Below are 13,684 nucleotides of genomic sequence, written 5' to 3' on the forward strand. Positions count from 1 at the left end.
TTGGAAAAGGGCAGGCACAAAAAAAAACACTTGGCAGGTGATTGGATGAACCATCTGTCTATCACGTCTAACACGGGGTAACTTCAACCATTCGGACTGAGTGCAAAAACATCTCTGCCATGGAGAAAAGCCTTTGGTGATGTTCTCTGCTACCTTACGCTCTTACACTAACCTCTTCAGGAGCCGCCATTATTTGTTTGAAACAAGTTGTTTCCATAGAAGCTTCTTGCTGTCGTCACACCTGAAACCATGCCTGTAGCTGCGAGTAGTGCCTCCTAAGACGCTGATTGGCTGCACTAGTTTTGGTGTGGACACAAATGGACAACTTGAAACCTGGCAAGATCGCAAGATAAGAGGTCCTCTGCAACTTTATGAAACTAGCCTTCTTGCAACAGCCAATTAAACAGTTGATTATCAGTATCACATGATGGCATCAAACACTCACAACCAACCAATTTTAACTAACTGATTTCAACTTGACAATAGTTTATTAAATTATTAGTAAATTAGTAAATTAATAAAGCAAAAGAGGATCTTTTGGATATTTTCAGGAGGAAATTCTCATCATAGATGCTGTCAACAAACAAACGTGAATAAAGCAAACTTTGTTTAAACTGCTGTTAGCAGGCGACTAGCATTACTGCTAGCTGAGTTATACCTTTGCTTTGATGAAAGGTTTTGATGAAAATCTGAATTGTTACATAAAGTACAATCATATATAAAGCTACAATTTCATACTCTTTTCCTCCATCATATCAATAAGTATTAACACATCCAAACTGATATTATTCAGTGACAAAATTACACAAAATAGGATACGAAGATGCAAATGTAGTCACAATAACACTTTCAGGTAACCAAACAGGTATTATAAAAAAAATCAATCTAGAAATCAATCTAACTCTTAAACTGTGTTGCATGAGACTGATTATTTTGCTTGGAAATTGTTGTTGAAAAGTTTCACTTTGTAAAGCCAGCCTAAAACGTTTCACCTTAAACAGCAACAACAACAGCGAAACTTATTCAAACACATTTGACACTAACATGTATAAACGCAAATAAGAGGAGAGAAACTGAAGACAAAAATATCAGATGCACTGGTGTTTTTGGTGAGTCTGACCACACAAACCACTCTCCAGATATGGCTGATATATACATTCAATGCAAGCTAGTGGGGTTGTTTACAGTACGAGCCAAAGTACCCCTCCTGGACAATAAAGTTGTCTACTGTATGCTCTCTGAATGCTACTGTGTCAACCTTAAAGGAAAAGTCAGAATGTTATCTTTGACTACAGCATGTTGCATCTTCAAAGGTGTTCTTGTGAACCTACAGATGTCTGCTTTCAATGCTGAATGATAAAATGAATCCAATATTTTCACTGTCCTACTCCTCTCCTTCACTGCGCATACAGCAGGTCCACTGCTCAGACCAAGGCAGTGGTCACAAATATTGGATTCAGACGTTGCGCCTTTGTAAAAACATTTTATCTTTTCACGTAGGTAGAAGAAACGTACGACTTTTCCTCTACTGTCTTTAGAGGCAACTCCTAAATCGTGGAGTTAACACCTGCAGAAACACCTCAGCTGTCAAAGGTGAAAATTCACTTGGCGTTCAATCTGATCGCACGTCAACACAGGAACACCAATCCACATCCCCAGGCAACAAATTTCAACAGACTGCTTTAAAGTTGCAAAGGAGATTAAAATATGGCACCAATTATAAAATATTAGTCCCTAAAATGTATAATCTACATATATATATAATATATATATAATTTATATTCAGTTTTCATCTACAAAGAGATGGTGCACAAAATATCAAAATACCAGGGTGCACATGTTCTAGTACTGTTGCATTTTAAGTTTGCATTGAATTTTACATACAAATATCAATGGTGATATGTTTTATTATTTTATTCTGGATTCTATTCTGCTTCTACATTCAGCACTTTGACAACAACACATACGCAGACTGAGTTGTATTCCTTCAACTGATATCTCACTCTGTTACTTCTATGGATGTGTGGATTTTGAGACGTGTGCATTACCGCGGAGGAGGATTAATGTTCGGATTCTATTAAATGCTAACCTTGTCAAATGTTTAAGAGGATTCTAATCTAAATTTTAAAATGCAGCACGTAAGATTTGAAGCGATTAAATGCCTTTAATAGGATTATTGACTAAATGAAGCAGTGGAAAGCCAGGCAAAAGAGGATACTGCTTTCCCTCAAAAAAAGCACTGTCAAATGCAATTTCTTTGTCAAGGTTGGACACAAAAAGCAAACTCATGGCTTAAAAATTTCAAATGCTTGATTTGTTGCTTGTTGCTAGTGGTAAACCACCAAGGTCTGACTTGAAACCAACCCTGGCACTGCCTGAAACCTTCTGTCTCCAGCTCACCCCTGTCTGAACTCCAACCCAAAACCCTACTGCTACTGTTTCTCCTCAGATTGTTCAGGTTGGGGTTGTGCTGCACAGTGCAGAACCAGTCTGGCACACCCTCTAGAGCAGGACAAGAGACCTGGATTTTGTGCTCAGGTCAAGTCAGTCTGCACATGATCTGCTGTCATCATAACCATAGACAACTTCAAGAAAAACACACTACAGTCTGCCAGGTTGGTAACACGTCACATCGTCGCACCTTTCTAAAAGGAATTTCAACGTACGCATAGTGCAATGCCTGCTATATCTCGTTCTAATCTACCTACGTACAAGGACAAAGACGCCTGCCACTGTGAGACACAAACAAAATCTACACATCTCCTCAAAACAGAGTTGGGATGAGTGTGAAAATGCAGGAACCATATTCTCATTCATATGACACACTCCGTCTCTCTCTCTCTCTCTCTCTCTCACACACACGCACACACACACCACACCATGCTACAGTTTCACACACATAGAGTTCAGCAGCCAGTTCATTGGCTGGTTTTAGTGACTTTGCCTTTTCTTTGTGCCTTTGTCCATTTGAATAAGTACTGCCATGACAAACTGATCAGCATCTGAAGGGAAGGAAGCAGCAGGATATTTATGTAAAAAGATGTCCGCTGCTAAAGACAGCCCCTCCTGATACCAGCAGCACTGGACCGAACTCTACACTGGTGTCCAACTGTAGCACTGTGTGTTGTGTTCGAGGAGGCATGGATATATCTCTTATGTTCCACTATTAATCATTGTTTTCTGATTTTAAAAAAAGCACAATCAAACAGTCTTAAAAACATGAGCTTAGCAAAGCAACTTAATGGTATCAGGCTGATGATTGTCAATAAAAAAGACTAAGCCTCTGTCTTTTGGTGGGAAGAGAGGAAAAAAACGCGCAGTTTCGACTTCTTCAGACGTATCAATAACATTAAAAAGTGCAAAGAAACATTACATATTAACAACAGGATCTCTCTTACCAGTCAGTTCAGAAAATAAGGGAGGCTTATTTGCATATATTATAAGCAGCACCTGCAGCGGAGAGGGGCATTCTGGGTGTTGAGGGGGATGAGGTCTACGTCTGTCCTAGGGAGGAGGTCTTCTACTAGATTTAGTGTGAAGACCCAGGGTACAGGGGTAAAGGCTGACATCCATCCCAGGGGAACAGGCCTCATCTTGGGGACACAGTTAGGTTACAGGCTTCTTAGGATCTGGTGTGTTGAGGCCTAGTTCTGGTCTGCAGTTCATCTGGACCCACCAGACCTCTGCATCACTCCATTTCTTCCCCACTGAGTGTCAGAGCATAGTTCATTCTGTGGCTGCAAAATGGCTGAGTGAAAGCAGCATCCTTCTTCCATCCACGCCGTCTCTCCTGGTTGTATACATATATATAAATATATCACACTCCATATTTATATATATGTATGACCACATGTTTTGCTTCTACAAAGCTGAATATATTTTTCCTCTGGCAACATCTTGACAACATTGTTTCCTGTCCTCCAGGACAGCACTGCCATGACAGTCACCTTTCCTCCAGAGTTCACTCAGTTGCCCAGATACCAAGACTGGAACAGAAACACAGAATAAAATGTATTTTGAAATCAGTCAGATAATACAGTAAATGACAACTTCAGCCTACAAAAAAGACTTGGATCAAACATTAATAATTAACATGTGTGTAGATAGCACTTTAACCATTCAAATCAGTACATTATGAACAATTTTGTGTAAAACTTTTTAACTTTACAATATGATTAAACAATTATAAAGGTATTGTTACTTTTATTGCAATATTCATATTTAGAAACTATTCAATTCACAACACATTAACACCTTTTATGATTTGTTAGTTTTTATCAACACAATTAAGGTTTGAAAAACGATCAGATTTTTCAAAAGAATGTAGAACTTTGTTTTGTTTTGGTCACCTTTTGATCCAAGGACTTTAAAGCTACTACCAGGAACTTTCATATTCTGTTTGATTTTGGAGACTCCCTGTAGACAGAAGTGGTAGTGTTTCTACTGTAATAACCACAAAATATAACACATTATATAGCTTTAGGCTAACAGAAAACTCACTGTAACTGTGCCTGACAAAAAACACAATTATCAGCCTGGAGGGGATCATGTAATTGTTTCCATGAGTGTGTGTGTGTGTGTGTGTGTGTGTGTGTGTGTGTGTGTGTGTGTGTGTGTGTGTGTGTGAGAGTGAGTGAGTGAGTGAGTGAGTGAGTGAGTGAGTGAGTGAGTGAGTGAGTGAGTGAGCGTGTTATTAATAACTGAACCTACAGCTTGTTCGGAGCTCATTTTGAATTCCACTGGACTGAGGAGCCTAATTTCTTTTGTGCACATTCATGACTGCATGCTGAAGGACCTCTGTGATTCACTCTTGTTGAAAAAGAAACAAATTTTTTGTTTTTTGTTTTTTATTTTTTGTTTTTGTTTTTTTCAGGTCATCCCATTGTTGTGAACTCATAATATCAAGAATGCCTTAAGGGTTTTTTTCAAACTTGACAGAAATGATCACGAGGATTCAAAGATTAACTGAATCGATTTTGTTGTCAAAGGTCAAAGGTCACAGTGACCTCACTAAACACATTTTTGGCTATAACTCAAAATTTCATACACTGATTATGATAAAATTACACACATATCTATACACCAATCTAGTAGGATAAAATGATGAGGTGATGACATTTTTTAATCCAAAAGGTCAAAGGTCAACTTCACTGTGACATCATAAATTTCAACTCTCTATCAGTGCTATTTCCTCTCTTGATAATTTTGTCATTTTTCACTTATCAAAACCAACATCAACTATTTGATACTGCAGCTGGATTTAAATCACATTAAATTTCCTTAACAACAGTTGACATGACAAACGACTACGAACTCCCTCCACCATTATGTTTTGACAAACTTTAGAAATACAGAGACAGACAGAGAGAAAGTCACAGAGGGAACCTCTGACTCAGCTGTATTCGCTGAGCTGTTTCTGGAGTAAAGGTGCTGCAGTGCAGTAACAACAACACAATCAAAACTTAATACAGAAAGTACAGCTCTCCTCTTTACACAGATAAGTTTCTAAATACCTATAAATGACCTACTGATGCACACACCCACTTGTTTCTGTGCGTTCCACCTCCACTGCATACCAAACCTTACCCACCCTATTCTAAACCTGACACTTCTTGGCCCACTTCCCTACCTTACAGCTGCCTGACTGATACAAGGTTTTCACAGCTCAGGCATCTAAGAAACTAACAGCGATAGTAATAGTGATAGTTTCTGTCAGAGGAGCAAAAAATCTACTTAAGTACAGTAACAAGCTATCTGTACTTAGATACTTCCCACCTCTGAAGGCTGTACTATGAAGTGAGATTAATGTGTTAGCAGGTATTTTGAGTCTTAAGTCAGCATTTTCAGTGTCATGAAGGTGTTTCTCTTTTAACCTGGCTAGATCACCATGGTAACTGCTGAACTCATAACATGGTCAGGAGCAGGTTATGTTCAGTTTCAGATTGAATCGGCTGTAAAAAGCACCACTTTTTAAATCATTCCTTTCCTGACGAAATTCTTTATGAGCAATATAGATCATAAACTGCGGGAAGAAGTTAAAAATGAAAAGTTGCTGAGCTGTACATTTGTAATATCCCCGAACAAAGATATATAATGTAGAAATGTAACAGCAGCACAGACTGTCTGCATCACGCTGTCATGGTAACCTCCGTTTGGTGATGCAGAGTCATTTTCCCGTTTGCTTCAGATCATATTAACACTTTAACATTACACATTACATCATCCACACACTAAAATAATGATGAAGCGACCACATACCACTTTGAACACTATTTACTATTTAAAGTGAGTTTTGCATTTCTGATACTGCAGCTCAGAACTCTGATTAGAAAATATTAGTCTATCCTATTTATCACGAAAAATCTTCTGTCAGTTACATTCATTTTACTTTGATTTGTCCAAAAACTGAAGTGATCTGCGTGTCTCTGTCATCATGGGACAGTTTAATGTGCAGTTGTCATGTTAGAAATAAACAGCAACATTACGATCACATTTAGTCATCAGTAATTTCCTGACAGCATTCTTCTTCTCCTGCATTATTTGCAGCAACAGTGTTGCTTTTTGCCGTAATATGTTTTATATTTTCTCCAGCTCTTAATTATAACAACTTACTCATCTTGACTGAAGTGGGTGACTTGCGATCGCTTTGCTTTGTGTGGAAGATGAGTCAAATGATGCAGCAAACACCCCTTTTAATTTAAGTGTGCAGAGTCTGAAGAAGAAATCCTGAGTTAACAAAGAAAGCTGCTAACTACTGTTGTGATATCTGTTATCTCTGACTGGGGGTTTAGGTTTTTACGAACCAGTTCATGCAAAGAAAGTCTGGCTGTGTTGAGCTTCCTTCATTGTACAGCCCTCCGGTCTTTGTCAGTATTAATTTTCCAACATTACATCTTTTAATACATACTTATGTGTAAGTAAAAGTACAGACTTGAAAATCTACTCATAAAAGTACATGTACCCCCAAAAACTACTTAATTACAGTAGCCTGAGTATTTGTAATTAGTTACTTCAACCCCTGGGTTTAAATTGTATGATTTTATCAAAACTGATCCTTGTTAGGATATTAGGACCATATAGCACTGATTTTTTTTATCTAAAGTTATGAAGAGTGTCTGTAGAAAGAGACTGAACTCTCCATGTATGAGTTCAGAAACAACTTTTTTTTGAAGAAAGCAAAACATGAATGAAAGAGCTGCAAAGTCTAGAGTGGACACATGAATTCATGTTTGGTCATCCTAATTTAGCACAAAGCTCAACTGAGATCCAATTGTTTTCCTTAACTTGTTTTCTTAACTGACTTTTGATATGTTAAATATAGTAAAATAATCACAGCCTTAAGCACCATAAGCCAGATGTTATTCACCTCTGCACCTTGTATTTAGGGAGTGGCAGAAGTCTCAGACGTTGATATACTGAAAATTTAGCACATGCAAGCATCCTCTGCAACTATGTGCATGTCTCGATAGCAAGAGCAAGTGGTGATTCATTTGTTTTCTCAGCAGATTTTGAAGGTTCACAACCCTGTAATAATCTGGGTTTTGTAAGGTCAACTGAATCCTCCCTAAATTCAGCTTGACATCGTCAAATGAATCATACTAACCTGGGCTTGGTAGAGTCCACCTGGATCTCGAGGGGTCACTCCAACGAAGGAGGTGCGATTGGCAGGGGGCGTCCCAGGGGCCGAGTATGCTGAGGGTGTTTGTGTTAACAACATCAGTCTCTTAATGTCTATCAAAGTTCCAAGTTATTTGTAAAGTTGCATGAAGCAGTACTTTTAACAAAACCTGTCAACATCTGTCCAGATCACAAAGGATTCAGAATGACTAGTTTATCCTTTCTGAGACAACTCTGATCAAACTCTGCTGTCTGTTTGATCACTGGTGGGAAAACAAGTTCACTTTATATTTGACAACTGACACTTCACTAAGCACCACCCTCCTTAGTTACTGTTGCTCCACCTGTCAAGCTTTCCATTCTCACGCTGCACAGATGCTGTTTACAGTTGATAACTGTGGCACACACTGATGAAGGCTGGATGACCGAAAACTTCTTATGTGATTTTCCAACAGACATAATCAAGTAAAAATCTTGTTGGTTGATATTAGTTCCGAGTGTGACTCTCTTTTCTCAATATAACGTTCGCAGATTTAACATTGAAATTGTGAGTAATTGCTGAAACACGACGTCTTTGGTTCCACAAAAAAAATAAACAAAAGCAGCTTCTCACTTCTGGCTGACGACCGGGGATTTTGAAGGCTAAGCTGATGACTCTCGCTAGCAGTTTTCTTAAGTGTAGCTGGCTAATGTGAGCTAATGCTCACTTTGAATCCATTCCCCACATGTGTGCTCTCCTGGTTTATGTTTTTGAAAGACTACAAAAAAGACACCACCTTCCAGACTCAGGAAACACCGAGTATTGCTGGTCTGAGAGCCTCCTGCATACAGCTTCAACAAAATGCAAAGCTTGACAGGCCTGTGGGGCCCTAGTTACAGTTGCTAAGCTATGATTGGACAGTTGCTGTTCGCAGGAGGGCACAACCCCCCCCCACCCTGTTTATGTCTCTGTGCTTCTAAAGTTCATCACACCTCAATTATTAGGAATATTTAGTGTCACTGCAACCTGAGCACAGTTTCAATTGATTTATTATATGAAACACTGAGATTGTAATATTGTTATTTTAATAAGACTAAAAACACTGTGTCAACTGAGCTCTACAGAGTGAAGTCAGCCCAGTGTTCAGTTCACAGCTGTAAGTAAATCAAGCACTGAATACACACAGGTTACAACATCAGTTTCAATGATAAATATAGCTTATATTTTTTATTATTTTTAGTAAATCTGGCCCAAAATATCTATTGTGTATTCAGTCCATATAAAATGAGCCCTTTACAGATTTACATAAAGGATCTATTGTTCTTGAGCTGCTATTGTTGTATTTATTCATATTTTATATAATTCTGAAAGTCCCTCCAGAAATCTTTACACCTGTTAACCCTTTGTGTTCTCTTTCCTCTCAGCTTCCATTTTTACATGTTCTGGATTTGGATAAACAACTAAATATGAATAACTGCTAATGTATTCTATTCTAACACCCATCGGAAGGTTGTGTATAGTGTGTACTGTGCTGTATGTGTCAAGCTGCACATCAGTACTGTCAAGAGGACTTTGTTAGAATTTGAGCACTTACTGGGTGATGTGGGGGAGTTTGTTCCCCCATCAGAAGAGGTGGTGGTGGCCTTTGACTCTGAAGGCAGCGTCGGCCTGGGGAGGGAGGATGGGGGAGGAGCCAGCGAGGCTGCTGGTCCAGGGGGTGCCAACATCTGAGATGAGATGTAGTGACTGGGCACTTTAACCTGGTTGCTGCCATTCAGCTGGAAAAATCAAAAAGGAAGGTAGTCATGTGGAGTCAGAGCGCACTCTGCTGGTAAAAACTACATGGTGACAACATTTCAAAATCACCCAAAGCATTGTTTTCTGCATTGTATGTTGCTGCATTGTATGTTGTGAAAAAATGTTTCATATCAGAAAAAATATATGTTGATACCTATAATATATATCGGCCACCTGATATATCAGTCAGGCTCTAGTTATTTTTTACAGTGTTTAGCACTACAGCCGAGACAGTAGCTATTTCTCTCATCTCCTTTGAAGTTAAAAGTGCCTTACACCTGTGTTTTCACATCTCTGAACATGCCAAACCTAATGTTGACTGTATGCCCATCATGCTGAGCATTTAATCAGTATAAATGTATTAAAATGAACAGATTGGCACGGAAGCGTGATGCATTTACTCAAGGAAAAAAATATTGACAAAAATGAGACCCATTCCGGAGGGAGTTTATTATCTCCCTAATAATCTGCCTAAAAACTTGTGTAGTTATTTGTGTGGTAAAACAACTGTTGCTGGCCAGCTAAAGAAGCAGTGGAAAACAGTAGTTGGGGTCCTGTGTACTTATTTTGGATCTGAATTTTGACTGGTTCTACTCACTGAGCTGGGGGTTTGATTGGCAGGGTCACAGGCCAATGAAACCAAATCTTTTAGGGGGTCCTGGGCCAGGTGAGGAGGATAGCGAATTGCACCATGGGGGAAGTAAGAGGAGGATGGGAAATGAAGTGATGAGGAAGGATGGGGACTCCGAGACAGACCTGGACAGAGGGAGAGAGGACACAATACAGTAAAATACATGTTGTTCCTTGTGTTCTCCTTATGGGGGCAAATTACGTGTGTGTGTGTGTGTGTGTGTTACTGACCACTGTGAACAGCTATGACCGGCCGGTGGTGCTGAGTGAAGGAGCCCAGTCTAGGTGAGTCTTCCTGGGGAGAGGGACTGTCCATCTCTGCCTTCTTCACTGGGGGAGACAGACCTAAAACACACACACAGACAGACATATTTGTTGGCACAAGCACTAAAGGCACTGTAACCCTGTTATTTGTTGGTTCAAAGAACAACTTAACAACAGCTCTAAATTTTGTTTTTGCTGACCTCCAGTACCACCACTGCATTATTGGCCTTTTAAGCCAGTTTATCAACATGAAACTAGATGCCTCTGACTTTTGCCTCAGACCAGTACCCACCTCCAAATGAAAATCACGAAAGTAAAAAAGCATCATGTTGTAAGTCCATTTGTCATTTCAAGGCTGGACAATTCCATATTAGTATCATGCTGTCCAAACAAGTCTCTACAAACTCTCCGGTTGTTTCATAAAGCTGCAGCACTTGTACTGACAAGAACTAGGAAAAGAGACCATATTTCTTCTGTATTAACTTCCCCTCAGGTTGGATGGGCATCATTCAAAAATGCTCAATACTGGTACCAATGTCTCATGTAGTTAAAGAGGTTGAAGGGCTGTGTAGACCAGTGTCCTTAGGGACAGGGATTCAGCAGGGCTGTCCTCTGTCAGGCCAACTGTACACAATTACCATTGAATTGTTGCTAGCCTTGCTACGTAGGAGGGTTCAGGGTGGAGTGGGGCTCGAGTTGGGTTTCAAGGACCTTTTTGTTGTCTACGCCTATGCAGATGATTGCTTTAACATAAGCAGGACCTTCAGGAAGTGGTGGGTACACTTCAGATCTATCAAAGGGCTTCATCAGCAAAGGTGAACTGGGGGAAGAGTGGAGCGCTTTTGTTTAGGGCTTGAAGAGAATCGGAGATCCCACAGCTGCCAGGGAGTTTAGAGTGGAGCTGGGGAAAACTGAAGGTGTCAGGAGTATACCTGTGCTCGGAGAACTGGGTCAGCAAGAACTGGGAGGCAGTTCCATCTACCTTAGCCAGCAGGATGGTGAAGTAGTCATGGAGGCTGCCATATCACAACATCTGCTGGGGAGACCCAGTAATGGCACTGTTACAGAAAGCCAGTGGTTTTGGACTGGACTGGCAGCTTTTCATGTTGAACTGGAGGTCTGTGGACATCATGCGACTGTTGCCATTCTATGAACTGGTGGTGGTTCCAGCATACTCGAGAGGGAGATGTGGGGCCTAGAACCTGGGTGAGGGAGGAACCCATCTTCCACAACCCCCTGATCCAGCTGGGCAGCACCTATTCTGAGACCCTGCAGAGCTGTTTTGTGAGGGTTGGCATTGGAAGGCACCAAAGCAGCTGTCAGAGGAGTCACGTGTAAAGTCTCTGAGACTTTTGGAGAGCTCCTTCAGTTATTTCAGTAGAGAGGAGCCTCCACCTTTCTCGGTGCTGAGGTTGACCCCAGAAGGCTGGCAGGAGGCAGAAGGAAAGCTGCTGACCTTTGCCTCTCTGAGCCGGGGGATCTTTGAGGGGGTAAAGGGAAAGGTTTTGTATGCAGTAGGAGTGAAGGCTCAGAATTTAGCAGCATTAAGGGACATTAGAGAGTGGCAGTGTTACCTGGGGGGTCAGACCATGGCAGGTTTTAGGTGGAGGTTGGGAGATCTTCAGTAGAGGGTGCTTCATGGGGCCCTAGCAAAAAATGTGTTTGTGTCTAAGGTGGATCTTAATGTGGAAGACGGTTGCGTTTGTATTTGAGTCTGGGTATGTTTGCTCAATGCATAGTATCATGGGGAGTGGGGGGTGGGTAGGAGGGTTTGCAGTTTGAAACATTATTCCAGTACAGAGAAACAGTGCTGCATGATCACTGTTGCATCACTATACCAGCCACTATTGATATATAAAAACAGATTCCCCCACCTTTCATTTTACCTGAAAGTTCTGTGCAAAATGCAAATGTGCTAAAAGCAGATCAATCGTGATTACACACTCTACAGTCAGGTGTACTGTTGGCCCAATCTGTTAAGTGGACCAGTGGGAAAACTCCCAGAACTCCAGATGGTCATGCAACAATATGCCACACTGCAGTGTTTTGGATCGTCAGAGCAAAGCAGCTGTTTTTTAGTGCAGCCGATCCACTCCGCAAAACTCAAGTATGTTAGAAAGTAGCTCCAGGGCCCAGAATACTGTGACAACCAAATACTCCTCCACTGAGACCAATGATGCCTCCCACAGATTTCAGCCTCCTAGAGTGGAAAATGTGGCTGCCAGAGGCTGAGGAATTTTGGTCTGACCAACCGACTGACCAAGGGCTGAGTTTCACCACTGTTTAACTGGATCTAGACCCTTGTGTATGTGTACATGCTGGCATGTTAATGCAGGTTATTTTGTTTTTATTTATTGTTTTTCTTTGATTTAATAGGTTTATCATATAACATCATCATCAAAATAGTTGTTTCTATAATAGACCTGTAAACTCATAAGAGGGTTAAATGTTGGTAAAACAATCCCCTTAGTACTTTTACTGTAGTACTTTATGTAGGATTTTAAATGTAGGATTTTTACTTGGAATAAAGTCGTTTTAGGTTGTGGTTTTAATGCTTTCACTTCAGTAAAAGATCTGAGTACTTTTTCCATCACTGCAGGTCACAGAATCTGATGGGTCACCAAATCCAGTGTAACACCATCACTAGCTCTATGACTTATTTTGCTAAGTCACCAGTTAACACAGTCACTCATTAAAGTGGAACACCAGTGGGTCTTGTTTCATTAAGTGATCATTTTTATTTCCCTCGTAACTTATGACAATGATGAATGTTAAAATGGGATAACAATACAGATGCAATGGGAGTTAGCCTTAACTCAGAAAAATGATTCTCAACTGTGAACGTTAACGTTCTAAGTTAATACACTGAAGTTAACATTATTTGACATGCTAATTCTAAACAGGGTGGGAAAGATTTGATAGGTTATGTTAGAACACGTTTCAACTTGACTTGGCAGGTCAACATTACTTTGTTAAGTTAACATTAAGTTAGTTAAACAGCATATTACACAGATGCAAATGAGACTTGAGTCTTTTCTATGGCTCTGCTCAAAACTAGTGTCCCTCGTACACATCCATGTTTTAGAGGGAAAAGAAGACGATGCAGCTATCTTGACTGTGATTGGCCTAAAGATTGCGACATGACAACAGCTTTCTCAAACAGACTCTTGATACCCCTGTCCAAAAAAAAAAAAAAAAAAAATCTACACAATTCCCATGAATAACATTTGGATTCAAAACACAAATTTTGCTGAAAATTGGCTAGTTTGCAGGTGTGATAGGAGGTCTTTATTCTGGTTGCAAGTCGCTGTAGATCAGTAAGGGAGGATGGTAGCTGGAAGGGTGGTTTATCATGTGCATGGATATGGTGGAGGTAGCTCTGATTTCTGCAGTTAC

The 13,684-nt window shown here is 40.2% G+C and overlaps 1 protein-coding gene across 3 annotated transcripts in view; it reads right to left on the reverse strand.

The window, feature by feature from the left end:
• Positions 1 to 939: 939 nt before the first annotated feature.
• nfic (nuclear factor I/C) overlaps positions 940 to 13,684 on the reverse strand; it is a 57,737-nt gene continuing 44,992 nt past the window's right edge. For 2 of the 3 annotated variants that reach the window (XM_084722399.1, XM_084722401.1), the window contains exons 9-13: positions 10,256 to 10,369; positions 9,993 to 10,150; positions 9,192 to 9,375; positions 7,604 to 7,692; positions 940 to 3,986 (exon numbers count right to left, since the gene is read on the reverse strand). In XM_084722399.1, the coding sequence (XP_084578525.1) occupies positions 3,966 to 3,986; positions 7,604 to 7,692; positions 9,192 to 9,375; positions 9,993 to 10,150; positions 10,256 to 10,369 (566 nt within the window). In that variant the 3' untranslated portion in view covers positions 940 to 3,965. The remainder of the gene's footprint in view (positions 3,987 to 7,603; positions 7,693 to 9,191; positions 9,376 to 9,992; positions 10,151 to 10,255; positions 10,370 to 13,684) is intronic. The other variant, XM_084722402.1, reaches the window with a different exon arrangement.

The sequence above is a fragment of the Lutjanus erythropterus genome, chromosome 7 (assembly GCF_056507025.1).
Source record: "Lutjanus erythropterus isolate fLutEry1 chromosome 7, fLutEry1.hap2, whole genome shotgun sequence".
Classification (NCBI taxonomy): domain Eukaryota; kingdom Metazoa; phylum Chordata; class Actinopteri; order Lutjaniformes; family Lutjanidae; genus Lutjanus; species Lutjanus erythropterus.